At 45.9% G+C, this 18,566-nt stretch overlaps 1 protein-coding gene across 3 annotated transcripts in view; it reads left to right on the plus strand.

Moving 5' to 3' along the window:
• The window catches only part of ICE1 (interactor of little elongation complex ELL subunit 1), a 39,598-nt gene extending 29,313 nt beyond the window's left edge, over positions 1-10,285 (plus strand). For 2 of the 3 annotated variants that reach the window (XM_081014579.1, XM_081014580.1), the window contains 6 exons: positions 2,834-3,002; positions 4,514-4,674; positions 5,329-5,519; positions 6,280-6,386; positions 8,055-8,153; positions 8,866-10,285. In XM_081014579.1, coding sequence (XP_080870705.1) covers positions 2,834-3,002; positions 4,514-4,674; positions 5,329-5,519; positions 6,280-6,386; positions 8,055-8,153; positions 8,866-9,062 — 924 coding nt within the window. In that variant the 3' untranslated portion in view covers positions 9,063-10,285. Of the gene's footprint in view, positions 1-362; positions 404-2,833; positions 3,003-4,513; positions 4,675-5,328; positions 5,520-6,279; positions 6,387-8,054; positions 8,154-8,865 lie in introns of those variants that run through there. The other variant, XM_081014581.1, reaches the window with a different exon arrangement.
• The last annotated feature ends 8,281 nt before the right edge of the window (positions 10,286-18,566 follow it).

Below are 18,566 nucleotides of genomic sequence, written 5' to 3' on the forward strand. Positions count from 1 at the left end.
TTTAGCTCATACAACCAAACAATGAGCATGGGACCTTCTGGAATAGTAGTTAAGACGGTAGAAGCCATAGAGGAGACCATTTGAACCCACCTCTCTGCCAAGCTATTATGTCGCCTCTTGCAGTTCATATGTGGACATATAATTATGTTTGCTGTGGCTGATTGGGGATGTTGACTCATATCTTGGTTTTTGTTAAAGGCGTGAAGCTGAATTTGCATAGCTTAACACACACAGAGACGTACACTTTTGACCAAAAGGTGGTTTTTCAGTCCCTTACAGCTAATATCCATGGGGATTTTGATGTTGTGTTTACCCCAGTGTTTCTCAAACTTTTTGAACTCTCTCATTTCTTGCAAACTTAGCTGCTGCCACCGCCACCCATCCCGGCTCGTCTCTTCCACAGGTGAGCAAGTGCACAAGGACTTTGCTCACAGTTGTCTCTATTGAGCCTGTTGTATATGAGAATCTGCAGGCAGAAGTGCTAATCTCGACATTAGCATTCAGAGCAGAGGAACTGTTACCCCCCCTTAAACACCATAAAAATAAAGCAACATCTTCTGCTGGGGTGATGGGGGTGCAGTCATCCCCCGAAATTAGATGTGCACCAGAGAGGGTCCTTGCGAGGGGCAATATGGGCTTTGGCTGGTAATAAAGAATGTGCTGTGTGTTTAAGACCCCTGTATTTTCGCCCCACTCCACTTGACCCACAGACCCCCCCCCCAAGTGAGAGTCCTGTCCTTTAGTTTTGTGTTTCACAGGTCTTGGTTTACAAAGGCTTCTGAAAGCAGATTGCACTGTGATCTAAATGCATTGAACAGTTCCACATCCAAGTTCTATCTGGATGTCTGTAATAAGGCGGAACTTGTGGAGGGAGTAGGGAAACCATCTTAACTCGGTCATCAGATCTGTAAATCTTGTGACCCTCCCTGCTCCAAACTCCCAGGAACATGGGTGCCTTGAACTGCACAAAGAGGAGGGCTGTTGTGTAAACCTGGTTCAGGTGAATCTATCCCTGCCTTAGATGAACGCTTGGGCTCTAAAATTGTATGGAGACATTTCTGAAACACTTCAACTTGTCTGATAGTTTATTCATTTAGTGGAGTTGTTGAGCTCTTTGGGTTCCACTTCATTGACTAAGAGCCAGTTCGTGATGGCCAGTTTTTTAAGTGGCAGCATGCTTCTGGAGTGATCACCTTCCCAAGTTCCTGTTTGTTTGTTTGTTTGAGTTTACATATATGCTGCTTTTCCACAATCAGCTGCAGCCAAAGCAGCTTGCAGCAAACATTCAAAACATCAAAATACAAATGTGCGGTGTTGGGTTGAAAATCACGACAGACGAGTGGCAGGTGTCATATGAGAGGCGTCTGCCGGGGCAAGCCCCGGGAACTCTCTTTTATTGAATATTACAAACATTGCCACAGGTGTGCTTGTGGCTGATTGGTTGATACAAACACAAAGCATCTTGTTGCTGATTGGTTAACATAGGTACAAGGCGGGAATTACATATAACCATTTATCACTGATAAATCAAAGGCTGAGAAACGGAGCTGGAACTAGACAGGCATGAAACCTCCTAATTAAATTATAACTAAAGATTGATAGAATACAGAGCATGTCAGTAAATTCAAAAGTCAACAATTTAATAAACATAGAATAAATTTGACATTAACCCCAAAAAAAGGTCAAGAAAAGAAAAAAAAACCCAATCCAGGCTTCAGTACATAAATGCAAAGCCAAAGAAGAGTTAACCGACAACAAAGTTTGGCAACGCATTTTCTAGCAGTACTCATTTGGTGTTTCTCTAAACAGCTGTAGATGCCAGCATGCTTTCCCCAGTTGCTTAGGGTCAGACCTGAAATGAATCTCACCCCAGGTGGTAAGATTCCCTGTTACTGCATCTTTCAGGACGCGGGAACTTGAGGTCTTTCCATCCAAGAGTGCTTTAACCCCCCCCCCCAAAGAAAAAAGACCATGGGAAGATTTGAGGGGAAAGATTCAGCACAAGGTCCACTGCAAAATTGTGCTGTCAACCTGTTTTCAGGATCTTTTATTTCTGAGAGTGTTTCTCATTTGTGTCCGGGTGTCTGGATGGGATAAGAAGCCAGGAACATACCCACCCAGCCACTGTTCAGCTGTGCTGGCTCCCAACTTAGGCCCTAGCACATCTTCAACCTTATATTGGTATTAATTAAGGCCTTCAAAAATGCCCTGCATGGATTACAGGTCTTTCAAACTTTTTAAGGTGACAATTGTGCACAAATGTGAAGTTATCTCAGAATCTGGCAGAGATCCTTTTTCACTGGAGGTGATAGGGATTGGACCTTCTGCATGCATTGCTTGTGCTCTGCTTATGACACCTCCCCATAGATTCCTTTACACACATCACTGGCAGAGGTTGTATCAGAACTTGACCTACATTGGCCTGCATGTGGAATGGCCAATTGGTCTTCTTTCATATAACGTTTCAGATGGCTCATTAAAAGAACATTCACTCTGCTGTTACTTCTTGTACCTGCCATGCATTTAGTCCTTCGCTCCTACTATTGTGGCGTTTAGTTGCTGGTTTTCTGTGTTTTTAACCTTTGCAGCTTACCAGTTTCAGCTGCAAACTGCCACGAGTGCACTTTTCCAGTGGTTTTAAAACATGTTTGTCCTTGTGCTCGCTTGGACAGATCTGTTCTTCTCTATTTTATCGCCTGTATCTGATAAAGAATTAGCTCTGAAGATCATCAGCATTTCTGTTCAAGGACAGAAGTTTATTATTTTCTGATAATAAGGTATATTATGCATGTTGAAATATCCTCAATGGAAAATACCATTTTGCATGTTACAGCACTTAGCCGAGACAGCATTACAGACTATTCTGAAGAAACTGAAGAAACAGAAGATGACCTTGGGCCACAGTCACATTCAGGCCCTCTGCAGGGTGTATGTTGGAATATGCCGGCAGCTGGGAGACCTTGAAAAAGCACGTCTGTTTTGCTACAGTCTTCTTAAGGAAGGTATGATCTGTCTTTGTCTTTTTTTTACGGCGGAAAGCATCTTACGCATTATGTTCCAGCTGAATCCTTCTCAGTTATGTTAATCGCTTTTAGATGTTTCATGGGAAGCGATTCGTTAACGAAATAAATCAATGTATACTCGCTGTTTCGGCAAAGGTCTGTTTACCAGGGTTGTTGGCTGATTAAACAATCCACAGGCCTGGTTCATACATTACCGTCAGAGTAACCCTGCAGTATTATGGAGAAGAAGTGGTGCAATCCCCTCCCCTCTGTGACGCAGCCTCCACTGCAAACCGCACCCTCCACGCAACTGGCGAACTGGGCAGCGGGCCTGGTCTGTGTGATTTCCTGCCCTCCATTAATAAACAAAATGGGGAATAATTGCGTGGTCTGGGCGTCTGCAGGATAAAGAACTAATGCAGAGGACCTTATTCACACCTGGGGCTTCCGCCCTAATGGAAGGGCTTGATCTCCTCCTCTACTGCATTGAGGTTAGGTTGGATTTGTTAAATATATATATATACATTGCTTCCCGCTACAAAAAGTCCCGAAGTGATTCACTAGCCAGAACAAAAACACACAAGCATATTAAAAACCTGAATCGGGATATAAGCATCCAGGCATCAGGCTACCCAAATGCAGTGGAGAGAAAATTATTTGTGGTTTTATGTATTTGTGTTTTTGTTTTTTAAAAAATAAAAGTTTGTAAACTGTCCTGAAGGTAGAGGCCCAACCACTGGACCCACTGGATCCTAAGTCAGCACAGCCATGGTGATCTCAGTGGGCTCTATCAGGGTCTCTTCACTATGCCAACCTGCGAGTGTTGCCCCTCCCGCTTCCTGGCTGCCTATTCTACCCTAGCACCACCAGCCGCCTATGCAGGCAATAAAGTTTTTGGATGTTTGCTTTTAATTTCTTTTTGCTTTTCGCTTGTTTTTAACGTCCTATGATGCTGTAGTTTGGTTTTATGTTTTTATATTGTAAACTGCTGTGATATATGTATACTGCATATATTTATCATACAGCAGTATCTAACAACTGTTTTTATAAATAGAATAAGAAACAAGTCCCACCACTGCCACCCAGGGGTTAGGATTGCAGCCTAAATCCTTGGTGCTACCTTTAGGGTATGGCTGCTTGAGGAGAGCCTAAGATCCTTAGATCTAAATAGATAATTTTGTGAGTATGTGCAGGAGACACATTTAGCTGGTATGGAGGCGTGATTAATATACTGAGCATGCTCAGTGGTCTCCAAGAGAGAGTACTGAGAGAGAGTATTGAGCATAAACTGGAAAAGGGACATGGAAAGGGGGAAAGATTTAGCCCCTCCCTGCTTATATAGTATTCCAAGAGTAGGGAATGTCTGCTTGCAAGTAACTAGGAGCACTTCTATTAGTGAACCCCCTGCAACATTTTGCTTCAAGTCCAACTTGTAATATATATATATATACATATTGATTATTGTCTAGCCTAAAGGGTTTTCCTTTCTTATTTTAATTTATCCCTGCCAGATTTTCCCAAATCGGCCATACTAACTTTGTTTATTGCAAACATGTGGGATGAGATCTTTTCCTCGGAAGGTGTGATCAGCAAAGCTATCCAGTTGGTTGCCAGGCAGCGTGCAAGAGGGGAGGTGCTGAAATGTCTGAGAACTTACCTGAATTGGGAAGAGGTATGAGCATTTGACAGGATCCCTTTTTTGCATTTGGCCAGAAGAGAGTTGGTTGTTGATTATACAAGAGCAGAATCTCACTTTTCACAGAGGCATAAGAAAAGGCCAGTGTGCATATTTATTGTGTTATCTTTTAATCAAATGCTGCTTTCTAAAGAGCTGGGCATCACTTTGAAGAAAGTGGGTTTGATTGGGGGGGGGGCAGTTTCACATGCTGCTGAATCAAATATGAGCCAAATAAAACCACTGGAAAAAAACACTACTTATAATATTGCCATTTTCACTGTGAGGTGGGTAAAAAATCCTTTTATGGGCATGTGGGGTAGTAGGAAGGGGGAAATATAAAAGACAACATGTTCTCCAGTTAGAGCCTGCGGATGAGAGGAAATCAGAGCCGTGGAACTCCTTGGCACAAGGAAAACGCAGCGGCAAAGAATTTAGCAGTTTCCAAAGGCAAAGATGGATTTGATAGCAGTTGGAATGTAATGTCAGTGATAGCCAGCTGATTATACCCAGTTCTGCTCCATTTTGGGACTGGTTGTTCGTCTGCACTACCATTTTGGGACCAGTGGTCTCACTAATCTTTAGCCATCTCTATAAGGTCTTGTGGGTAGAATGTTTGGGAACAAAATCAGCATTCATTCATTTTTCCAGAATGCACCAGCAGATGTTGGCATGATGGTCTCTAGTCTGCTTTTGGCGATACAGTTGTGTCCACAGATGGAATTTCAGCTCAGTGAGCAATTTGGAGAAGACCTGAAAGAGAGCACCTGGGAATATGTGTTTGCTGTTGATCTGTTGTGCTCACATCAAAAGTGGCGCTGGACCCACGATCATATCATAAGGTATTACGAGTCTTTGTTGTTTATTGTACTTAATAATTAAAATAAAGGTGTACAGCCTGGCTCATCCATTCACCATAGGCTGTTTCCTCTAATACGCTTGCGGGGAGCGGCTGTTGCTAAGCCAACCTTGTTGTTCTGCTGTTACTGCAACTTACCGTATTTTTCGCCCTATAGGACGCACTTTTTCCCCTCCAAAAATGAAGGGGAAATGTGTGTGCGTCCTATGGGGCGAATGCAGGCTTTCGCTGAAGCCTGGAGAGCGAGGGGGGTCGGTGCGCACCGACCCCTCTTGCTCTCCAGGCTTCAGGAAGCTATCCGCAAGCTGTGGGAGACCTGCGCGACTTCGCGCAGCTCTCCCACGGCTTGCGGAGAGCTGCCTGCACCCCGAAGCCTGGGGCGCGCTAAGCTCAGTACGCCCCAGGCTTCGGCCTTCTCGCAGCTCTCCCACGGCTTGCGGATAGCAGCCTGTTCTGGGGACTGGGGTCAGGGGAAGCTCGGGCTTCCCCCGCCCCAGCCCCGCACCTGGGGGAGAAATAAATTTTTTTTTCTTTATTTCCCCCCCAAAAAACTAGGTGCTGCCTATGGGCCGGTGCGCCCTATGGGGCGAAAAATACGGTAATATGTTTTCTCAAATCGAAAGCATTTGGAGGTTTTTCATTCCAAAGGAGTGTGGTGTAGGTCTGGCAGGTCAAGCTGGTTTCAAAAGGCAAAAAGGGAGGCAGTCAGCACATATGTACTCATTGTCCGCTTCGTTCCACAGCAAAGAACTCTGGCCTATCATGGATAAGTGGATAAAGAACAGAAAGGGCAATGGCAACATATCTTCCCCTTCTGATATAATTGTAGCAACAGTGCTCAGACTGATTGGTGAGTATGCACTCCTGCAGCGCTTTCTCTGTGGCTACCAGGCTTGTTGGAATACTCTTTCCATTTGTCTGCTGGAGACATTGATATCCCCACTTAGTCCACGTCTGTGTGCATGAATAAAAGGAGCCAGTAACTTGCGGTGGTGATGGCTTTTACATTCTGGCTGCAGTCTCTTGAGAACTAATAGGAGAGGGTTGTTGGCATCTCTCCCCACATCCCACCCCAAAAATAAGACTGCAGACCACGTAGTTGCATATACCATCTTTTTCCGTGTATAACACGCCGCCTATTTTGGGGGACTCAAAATTAAGAAAATGGAGGATTGCCCAGAGTTGATGAGCTTTTCAGGGGCCAAAATTCACTCACCTGCCAGACCAATGGTGGCTAGCACACGTGTCGCCGAGACAACCTATCTCGCTCACCAACAGCAGACGTCCCAATCACACACACAATTACTGCAGCAGCAGCCTTTGCCGCAACCACCAATCGCAGCTGACGAGATCATGCTCGTAGCAGCAACCAATCGCCCGTCCCAACAATGCACTAACTGTCTATAAGACCAGCCCCAATTCTGGACATTGCTTTAGCAAAAAAACCCCTCGTCTTATACATGAAAAAGTACAATACCTTTAACCCGTAAACTACAATTAATCCAGAATGCGGCAGCTAGACTGGTGACTGGGAGTGGCCGCTGAGACCACATAACACCGGTCCTGAAAGACCTACATTGGCTCCCAGTACGTTTCCGAGTACAATTCAAAGTGTTGGTGCTGATATTTAAAGCTAAACGGCCTCAGCCCAGTATACCTGAAGGAGCATCTCCACCCCCATTGCTCAGTCCAGACACTGAGGTCCAGCGCCAAGGGCCTTCTGGCGGTTCCCTCCCTGCGAGAAGTGAGGTTACAGGGAACCAGGCAGAGGGCCTTCTCGGTAGTGGCACCCACCCTGTGGAACGCCCTCCCATCAGATGTCAAGGAAAATAAACAACTACCTGACTTCTAGAAGACATCTGAAGGCAGCCCTGTTTAGGGAAGCTTTTAATGTTTGATGTTTTATCGTGTTTTTAATATTCTGTTGAGAGCCGCCCAGAGTGGCTGGGGAAACCCAGCCAGATGGGCGGGGTATAAATAATAAATTATTATTATTATTATTATTATTATTATTATTATTATTATTATTATTATATATGATCTCTGCAGCGTCCTGTATCCATTTTATCTCTGGCTGAATGGCAACATGCTTCTTGGAGTCAGTGGCTAGAAGGACTGATTAATAGACGTGGATTTGGCTGTCTTTGCTCTTCCTTCTTTGTCTCCCTTCTGCTGCCTTCTTAGCTGTGCCCTGCACAACTCTCTCACGCTTGCTGCCTTATCGGAACCAAATAATATGTCCAGGATCTGACTCTTACCCATTCCCCCGCATTATGCAAATTCCTTGCTTATAAAGTGCCAGGAGATCTTCGCTTCCTTCAGCAGGACGAAGACGGTCACTTTAAGCTCCTCCATGCAGCAGCTAGATGTCCGATGGGGGGGGGGGGGGGCAGAAGAGATTTTATAGCCTAGCTTCATCCTCATTCATTTTCATATGTAGTTATGTCAGTGCCCCCCAGCCCCCCACACTCTGAAGTACTTTACATAACAATCACCCCTTTCTGTTGATTCTTCACAGGTCGTCTAGGCCAAATTGGACTGAGAGAAGGATTTTTTTCTGCGGTCGAAAACATCAGTTCCGTTATTGGGGTCTTTCTCCAGCATGCCAAAGAGAAAGGTAACAACCAATCTGCCCTGTACTGTAATGCGGTGAAGCATGTGACAGCTATTGCCCTGTGCTAAGGAGACGCCCAGGAACATTCGTGGGCATTCTGGTTATTTAGACCATTTCTATACTGCTTCCTAGGGACGCGGGTGGCGCTGTGGGTTAAACTACAGAGCCTAGGACTTGCCGATCAGAAGGTCAGCGGTTCGAATCCCCGCGATGGGGTGAGCTCCCGTTGCTCAGTCCCTGCTCCTGCCAACCTAGCAGTTCGAAAGCACCTCAAAGTGCAAGTAGATAAATAGGTACCGCTCTGGCGGGAAGGTAAACGGCGTTTCCGTGTGCTGCTCTGGTTCGCCAGAAGTGGCTTAGTCATGCTGGCCACATGACCTGGAAGCTGTACGCCGGATCTCTCGGCCAGTAAAGCGAGATGAGCTCCGCAACCCCAGAGTCGGTCACAATTGGACCTAATGGTCAGGGGTCCCTTTACCTTTACCTTTATACTGCTTCCTATATAAAAATAATAATCTCTCTAGAGGCAGTGAAGCCCAGCTTCTGTGTGAGGGGAAATTGAAAAGCGAGTTTGACCTGGGAAACGCAAATGCTTAAGAGACCAGGATGCCAGAAGAAAGTGCCATATTCCGCTGAGTTGACTGTGTTCCTTTCGCAACCCTGAATGGCTTTCGGTCAAGGGCATTATTAATGGTTCTCTTTCCCATCTTTGCAGATGTGGCCTGGGGCGTCCAGTTGGCAGCGGCATATGCGCTTTGCGAGTTGGGTCCTAGCAATCCACCTAAAGTCTTGGAGGCCATCCAAGCTTGGGAAGCAGTCAATGCGAAGAGCCTTCCTCCTGCTGTCACGAGCGGCGTAGCAGAAGTCCGCAGTCTACTGAAGTGTGCTGGGAGAACCGAAGGCTGCTCATAAAGTTCCTGGAGGACGGCTTTTTTTACCATACAGGAAAATGTGGCAATGCCATCTGAAATAACCTCCTTCAGCTGGGAAGAGTCATGAACCTCCCTCCTTGGAGGCTGGCAGAAAACATAAACTCTTGTTGAGATGTCGTGAGGACATCTTTGTTCAATGTAGCCTGAAGTACTTTGTGTGGCAGTAGAAACAATAAGCTATTGAGCATTGCCTTAAATGCCACAAGAAGACAATAGATTGTCTTACTAGCTCTTTAAATCGGGGCAGGGAGGGGGGGAATGTTCATCTATGCAAATAGAAGTGTTCTCTTGCAAACGGTCTTGCAGGAAGTGAATTCCCGAGACTACAAAGTCTCTTTTTAGTTACGCCAAATGTTCTCCAAACAACTTTCACTGGAAATGTGGATGAAACGAACTTTTAAAAAAACATTTGTTTTGCTTCTTTGTTCACTAGTCTCTGCAAAGCTTTAGGCACTTTTAAAGAAGGATTCCTTCTCATGATGTGAAGCCTGCATCTGTAAACAGGTTTTGTAGATTTGAGGTATTGTTTCTAAATCAAGTGCGTCTTTTTGACCAGAGATGACAGTGGAGCAAAACAAATAAATTCACATAATGAGAAGTGATAACTCTCTGGCCACTTTCAAAACTGATTTGTCTACTCCCTAAATTTGTCAATTTGCCTCAAAAGGAAAAGAGAAGATTTTCGATCAAATCATGTCCTTTATTCATGCTAGTAGGCCTTTCAATTTTAATGAATTTAACTGAAGCATGGTTTGAGTTCTGTACACAATATCTACAGTATATAGAAAAATGAGATGCTTTCTCTGTGAGAATGTGTATATATGGTATATTCATATAATGTGTTTCACATTTCATGTTGTTCCGCTTTGGGAATTTTACTACATATATATAGAAACTGGAGTTTAAAATAATAATTAAAAACCTTGAAATTGTATAAACATCTAATGTAGTTTCACTTGTTTTCAGATTATTTTTTACATGTCTGTATAATTTTTTTCTAATAAATATTATTTGTACATTTAACAGATGAATATTTGCATAAGTGTCAAAATGTAATTGAAGTGACTATTTAGATTGTTTGTTTTGCAGGGATCAAACTTCATTCGCCACTCCCATGCACGCTGAAAATATGTATTGTTTTTAAGTTTTGCCTCAATGTTGGTTGATTGTGATAAGGATATCAATAATTTATTTTTAAAAAGACTCATTCTTTGCTTTTCTAACTACTCAGAGCATCTGAAACTCGCCCAGTTGTAAAACAGCTAAAATGTTTAAAGCAAGCCATCAATCATTAGAAGTTAAAGCCATCAAATCTAACTCCACTGCAATGCAGATTTTAACCACAGCGTTAAAATATCAGCAATTAGCAAACACTTTCGCAAATAGAAACAGCTTGGCTGGATGCTGAAACAGATGGAGGGAAGTTAAAAGGACTGGCTCCATTTGTAGCAGCACACTCCAGAGCAGGGGTCAACAACCTTTTTCAGCTGTCGGCCAGTCCACCGTCCCTCAGACCATGTGGTGGGCTGGACTACAGTGTTACCTCAGGTTACATACGCTTTAGGTTACAGACTCCGCTAACCCAGAAATAGTGCTTCAGGTTAAGAACTTTGCTTCAGGATGAGAACAGAAATCATGCTCCGGCGGCGCGGCGGCAGCAGGAGGCCCCATTAGCTAAAGTGGTGCTTCAGGTTAAGAACAGTTTCAGGTTAAGAACAGACCTCTGGAACAAATTAAGTACTTAACCAGAGGTACCACTGTATATTTGGGGGCGGGGGAGGAATGAATTCCTATGCCCCACAAATAACCCAGAGATGCATTTTAAATAAAAGCACACATTCTACTCATGTAAAAACACACTGATTCCCAGTCCGTCCACAGGCCGGATTGAGAAGGTGATTGGGCCACATCCAGCCCACAGGCCTTAGGTTGCCTACCCCTGCTCCAGAGTGTGGGTGTTGCTATTGAGATCCTCAAATACTGTCCTGCAAACATAAGGCACCCCCCACCCTCAGCATCCTTCTGAAAAGCTTGTTTGTGTTTTATCACAAACCCTTACACGTTTACCCAACAACTTTGGATTATATCCGAGGCTCTTCTCCATGAGGGCTGCTACCTGAAGAGTTCCAAATAAGAACACCGTGCGAAATAGTAAAAAAATTGGTAAAAAGTACAGTGGTACCTCTGGTTGCAAACGGGATCTGTTCCGGAGGCCTGTTCGCAACATGAAAAGAGGGCAATCAGCAGCGGCGCGGATTGCGATTCGGCGCTTCTGCGAATGTGTGTGACATCATTTTGCGCGTATGCGCATGTGTGAGTGGCAAAACTCGGAAGTAACCCTTTCCGGTACTTCCAGGTCGCCGCGGGACGTAACCTGAAAGAACATAACATGAAGCAAATGTAACATGAGGTATGACTGTACAGGTAAAGGACCCCTGGACAGTTAGGCCCTGTCAAAGGACTATGGGGTTGTGACACTCATCTCGCTTTCAGGCCAAGGGAGCCATTGTTTGTCCACAGACAGCTTTCTGGGTCATGTGGCCAGCAGGACTAAAATGCTTCTGGCACAACAGAACACCATGACGGAAACCAGAGCACACGGAAACGCTGTTTACCTTCCTGCTGGAGCGGTACCTGTTTATCTACTTGCACTGGCGTGCTTTCGAACTGCTAGGTTGGCAGGAGCTGGGACAGAGCAACGGGAGCTCACCCCGTCATGGGGATTCGAACCACCAACGTTCTGATCGGCAAGCCCAAGAGGCTCAGTGGTTTAGACCACAGCACCACCCGCATCCCAATTGGTGGGGGGGGGGGAGGTAAATCATTGCAACAAAATAAAATGCGAGGACCCAGATTAAAATCAAATCGGGAGGTACAATTCATTGTCCTGCCCAATGCTTTGTGAAAAGTCTAGTTCTTAAAAGCGTGCCAGAAAGCTGCCAGTGAAGGGGAGGCAGAAAAGCACTTAACAACTACACAAAGGGCATTTCCTGAGATGCGCCCACTTGCCACATATCAGGTTGGGGGGGAGTGCAAATAATAAACACTGTATACCCAAATAAAGCACTTTTAATGTTCTAGATGTGTAAAAAATGAATTGCAGCTGTGAAGGTCCTGATGCAGACCATGACCCTGGCTCTGGTCGTGGTGTTTACAGGGGGCTTCTGATCTGGATTGCAGACCCTGTACCTGCTGTTTGCATTTGAAGAAAAGCTTCCATGGGTGTGAATGGGGACCCCCCCCCCCATGTAAAGAGTAGCCGTTGGAGGCTTTATTGGCCGAGGGAGCTGGCGTACAGCTTCCGGGTCATGTGGCCAGCATGATTAAGCCGCTTCTAGTGAAACCAGAGCAGCGCACGGAAACGCTGTTTACCTTCCCGCTGGAGCGGTACCTATTTTTCTACTTGCACTGCATACTTTCAAACTGCTAGGTTGGCAGGAGCAGGGACCGAACAACGGGAGATCACCCCTTCGTGGGGATTCGAACCGCCGACCTTTCGATCAGCAAGCCCAAGCGGCACAGTGGTTTAACCCACAGCGCCGCCCGTGTCCCTTATTCTAGCACTTAGGATATACCTAAAATTTCTAATTTCTGGGCACCTGGGGCATGGAGCTCTGTCCACTGCTTCTTTTTTTAATTTAGGACCGAGCAACGGGAGCTCACCCCGTCGCAGGGATTTGAACTGCCGACCTTATGATCGGCAAGTCCTAGGCGCCACCCGCGTCCTGCTGGGTAGGTTGATACAAAAGGAGACACTCCTTCATATATTTGGGACCCAAGCAGTTTCCATTGTCAATATAAGTCCCTTGAATTAGGGTTGGGAGCAAATTAGTAACCAAGGCAGGTTTTGTGGGCACCACACACACCCAATACATTGCAACATTCCTGCCTGGAAGTTAGCCAGAGCGTGAGTTGCTGGGGCCAGGATTTCTTTATCCAGCAATGGTAACAGCTGACAAACCATCTGTAGCTAGAAAGAGGAGCTCAGGTCCACTGAAGTCACTTGCGCCTCCAGAGCTAAAGCTGGATCTCTTGAACACCCCCAAGTTACATACTTGTACTTTCAAGCAGGGTGCAATCTCATCCAAAACAGGTCATTTCTCCAGTTTCCTAATCTGAGATCCCACAGGGCACAGCACCTCTGTCTTCTCCACCTCCAGGCAACGCCAGACCTGCCTCTCCTGCTTCATATGGAACAGAGAGAGCTGGGTGTCATATGTCGATGGCACCTCACCCCCAATCCCCCCATGGCATCTCTTAGTACCTTCATGAATAGTTAAAAGAGACTGCCTTATACCTTAAAGCGGGTTTCTAACATGGAAATCCCAGTAGTTTCTAACATACATCCCAGTAGTGATGTATGGAAGTGAGAGCTGGACCATAAAGAAGGCTGATCGCCGAAGAATGGATGCTTTTGAATTATGGTGCTGGAGGAGACTCTTGAGAGTCCCATGGACTGCAAGAAGATCAAACCTCTCCATTCTGAAGGAAATCAGCCCTGAGTGCTCACTGGAAGGACAGATCCTGAAGCTGAGGCTCCAGTACTTTGGCCACCTCATGAGAAGAGAAGACTCGCTGGAAAAGACCCTGATGTTGGGAAAGATGGAGGGCACAAGGAGAAGGGGACGACAGAGGACGAAATAGTTGGACAGTGTTCTCGAAGCTACCAGCATGAGTTTGACCAAGCTGCAGGAGGCAGTGGAAGACAGGAGTGCCTGTCGTGCTCTGGTCCATGGGGTCACGAAGAGTCGGACACGACTAAACGACTAAACAACAAAATAACATGGAAAGACCCATTTGCTTTGTAGAGCCAAAACAAACACCATGTTCTGCATTATCTACCTCTTGCCAATAGAGGGCGCTTTGGTAAAACAATCGTTTCCATGAGTGGTGAAATTCACTTGACTGGCTATTGAGGGCTTATTCAGAAAGCCTAATTTAGGATTAACATACTACATTGTTTTTACAGCAACATCAAAGTGCATTTAGAATTTCATAAACACACACGTTAATCAAGAAATACACTGCCCAAGACCTCAAGGGATGAATGCAATTGCATGGACTTATTCTGTGTTAAGGGTTGGTGGAAGATGGGGATTTTGTTTCAGTCAATATCATAACAGATGCCGTAAGCCTTAAAATATAATTCGGTCCCTATAGTACCATTTCCAAAGTAACAGCAATAAAATAAAACAGCAATGTGTGTGACCATCAATTAAAAGCTTTTTGAAACAAGTGATTTTTTAGAGAGCCCCCTTGAATACTACAATGGAAGGGGCCAAGTGACCATCTCTTGGCCACCCACCGCTGAGAAAGTCCTCCCCCTGATGTCTGCCAGTTTCCCTGATTTTAAAGCATGAGTAAAGGTAAAAAAAGGTAAAGGATCCCTGGACGGTTAAGTCCAGTCAAAGGTAACTATGGGATTGTGGCACTCATCTCGCTTTCAGGCCAAGGGAACCAGCGTTTTTCCGCAGACAGCTTTCTGGGTCATGTGGCCAGCAGGACTAAACCGCTTCTGGTGCAACGGCACACTGTGACGGAAACCAGAGCGCACAGAAACACCATTTACCTTCCCGCCAAAGTGGTACCTATTTGTCTAATTGCACTGCTGTGCTTTCAAACTGCTAGGTTGGCAGGAGCTGGGACAGAGCAACGGGAGGGCTTTAAAGACCAAAATTAGCACTTTGAATGTGGACTGGGAAATGAACCACCCCAACTGGTACAGATATGTGATATGTACCAGCCATCTGGCTTCAATAAACACACGACCCGCCATATTCTGCAGCAGCTCAAGTTTCTGGGTTTCCTTTAAAGGCAGCCTCATATTACAGTGGTGCCCCGCAAGACGAATGCCTCGCAAGACGGAAAACCCGCTAGACGAAAGGGTTTTCCGTTTTTGAGTTGCTTCGCAGGACGAATTTCCCTATGGGCTTGCTTCGCAAGACGAAAATGTCTTGCGAGTCTTGAGATTTTTTTTCGCCCCCCCCCTTTTCTAAGCCGCTAAGCCGCTAATAGCCTTTTAGCAGCTAATCCGCTAAACCTTTAATAGCCGCTAAACCGCTAATAGCGCTAATCCACTAAGCCGCTAATAGGGTTGCTTCGCAAGACGAAAAAACCACTAGACGAAGACACTCGCGGAACGGATTAATTTCGTCTTGCGAGGCACCACTGTATTGAGGTTTTATTATTATTATTTATTACATTTCTATACCACCCTTCATCCTGTTGCACATCACCCTAACCTCCAAGTAGTGCGAGGTTCTTGGGGGTTCAGGGCTCTTACACTGTGTTTCCTGCAGGACAGCGGAGACTGTGATCTCTTTAGTATATACAATTTGGGGTTTTCATCAGCGGTACGCCATGATCATCACAATTATAACAAATAAAGGCTTGGCATATCTCGCTTTGCATGTCATGAGTCTATCTCAAGTTGAATTACTGAAATAAATGAACTTTTCCATGATATTCTAATTTTTCGGGTTTCACCTGTATGGTTTATTTACACATATGTACAACCTGAGCCTGCAGTGGAAGAGTTCACAGCATTAACAGACAAGAGGTACTTGCTTGCCTTGGATTCCCACAGAAACCAGGCATGGTTCTGTTTCCCCACTGTCCAGCCTGCAGCTTCTAGCTTCCGGCTCACATAACGCAACTCTCCACTCTGGCCTTTGTCTTGCTAACTACCAACGAGTTGAGAGAGGGAAGTGCTGTCTGGCACAGAACCACTTCCTTTTGACAACAAAAATTTTACTCTTGTACCCTGCCCATCTGACTGGGTTGTCCCAGCCCCTCTGGGCAGCTATTCCAGGAAATAGAAAGGTCTCAGGCATACAGCTTACCCATCATTCAGCTCAGGCATATACAGCACATTACAATAATGTAGGCTTGAGCAGCCAGTGCATGAAGGACAAAGGCTAGGTCCTTTCTCTGGGTAGGTTTGCAGATGGCATACCATCTGAAGCTGGTAAAAGGCACCAGGGCTTCCACGCAGGTGGCTGGGAAACAGAAGAACCCCCAAACTGCAAGCTTGATTCTCTGCCGGAAGTACAACCCATCCAGAACTGGCCGCTAACCTCTACCCAAACCATTGAGTTTCCTGAGCCTCAGCAACCCCTTTTGGTCTGGATTAAGGTTGAGGGTCTTAACCTACAATGGGGGGGAGAGATGGCACCATGTCAACAGTGTAAGAGAACATAGGCATTAAGGGAGAATGAATATAGGAGATGGAAGGGAAGGAGGGAGGGAGGCAGCAGCGGAGGAAGGCACTTGGGCACTTGGGGCAGCATGCCCAGGGGCAGGGCGAGGGCAGGGCTAGCCACCCATAGGGGTGGGGCACACCACAGAGCCTCCAGAGTCTGCCTGCCTCCTCCCACTCAGCCACCCTACAGCTGGTGGGGAGGCAGTGGGCAGACCGTTTGGGCAGCGCGGAGCCTGCACGTGCCCGAGCAAAGGTGTCTCTCCCAGGGGAGACAGGTGGCTCAGGCGCGCTGCAGGCCCCGCGGTGAGTGCCACCTGGCATTTCGTCACCCCCCTCAGTGGTGACACCTGGGGTGGACTGCACCCACCACACACATACACCCGTCCTCCGCCCCGGAGGGAGGGAGATTTGGCATTGCAAAATTCAGAGAAGTGCAATTTTCAAAGAATGGCTCTGTTTTGATTCATATACCGTGGTACCTCAGGTTAAGTACTTAATTCGTTCCAGAGGTCCGTACTTAACCTGAAACTGTTCTTAACCTGAAGCACCACTTTAGCTAATGGGGCCTTGTGCTGCTGCCACGCCACCAGAGCCCAATTTCTGTTCTCACCCTGAAGCAAAGTTCTTAACCTGAAGCCCTATTTCTGGGTTAGCAGAGTCTGTAACTTGAAGCATATGTAACCTGAAGCATATGTAACTCGAGGTACCACTGTACTGATTTGGTGTGAATTAAGGTAAAGGGTAAAGGGGACCCCTGACCATTAGGTCCAGTTGTGACTGACTCTGGGGTTGCAGTGCTCATCTCGCTTTATTGGCCGAGGGAGCAGGCATACAGCTTCCGGGTCATGTGGCCATCATGACTAAGCCGCTTTTGGAGAACCAGAGCAGCACACAGAAACGCCGTTTACCTTCCCGCTGGAGTGGTACCTATTTATCTACTTGCATTTTGACGTACTTTCGAACTGCTAGGTTGGCAGGAGCAGGGACCGAGCAACGGGAGTTCACCCCGTCGCGGGGATTCAAACCACCGACCTTCTGATCGGCAAGTCCTAGGCTCTGTGGTTTAACCCACAGCGCCACCCGGGGCCCGCATTGGTGTGAATTATGTAGGTTCAATTACAAATGCAAATGGAATCAACCTTCTCCCCCATCTCTAGCTAGAAAGCACCAGAATTGAATGATACGGCTGTGATATCACCTCAATTTTCCATTGACCAGAGTTCGAATCAGTATCCTCCTGCCTCCAACCAGAGACACAGGTTCTGTGTCTGCATCTCCAAGCTCCCTTTGCAGCACATGGAAAGTGATGAAGGTGGGAAGAGGAATGTGATTGGGGGGAGGTCAACAGGTCCTCACTGCGGGAGGTCTGAATTGCCTAAGGAACACCTTTTGTCAGTTCTAGAGGTGGGAAGCTTGCATGGAAACCACCTTAATTAAATATAATTCAGCCAGTAACAATCAGAAGAAGAGAAATCTCACGACACCTGCAAGCTTTTCAGACTGGATGCTGCTTCCCAGACAGGTGGTTCTCCAGTGCTCAATTTGTATATGTGAAAATATACAATTCTCCAGGATTTCCTCCTCACAAAGGAATTTAACCACCCAAAAGCTGTCCCTGAAACTTTCTACCGCTTTGGTGAAGTGAGGAGCATGAAACACTGTTTTATTTTATTTTTGCAATCGCCCAACTCTTTCTTTGTTCACACTTTAGATATAATACAACAAATGCTAGGAAGAATATGCCGGCGTGGAGGAGCACGTTGACGTCTTTGTTTCTCCCCTTTTTCCCTTTTAACTGCAAATTAGACCCTCTTTGCACAGAAGCGCAGCAGATGGCGAAGGCTTAGTTTAAAGTGCTCATTACAATAAAGCACAGAGCCAAGTCGCCATTGCCCCTTCGGAGCTTATTGGAAGGGAATCAGATCAATCAAGTCTCGAGGTAAAACGCATGGCAGGTTTGCAAGATGTTTTTATGTCACATCAAACAACAAGATTTTTAAAAATGAAAAAACACCATCAAAACAGAACTTGGGCTTACTGGACTCTGGCAGGTCCCAGCACAGCTCCAGAGGCTTAGCTTAAACCCCTGGGGCTCAATGCAAGACCTCCTGGGGCAGATCATCCCCAACAGATGGCAGCCCAGCCTCTGCTTAAATACCTCCAGTGAGGAAGTGCCTGCCCATCCTGAGGAACTGGTTTTATTGTCCAAAAATGCTTTTTTTAAAAAAAAAAATTATTGAATGGTTTTATGTTACAAAAAACATTACAACCATACTACCACTA

Source organism: Podarcis pityusensis (genome assembly GCF_964106645.2).
Source record: "Podarcis pityusensis genome assembly, chromosome: 7".
NCBI lineage: Eukaryota > Metazoa > Chordata > Lepidosauria > Squamata > Lacertidae > Podarcis > Podarcis pityusensis.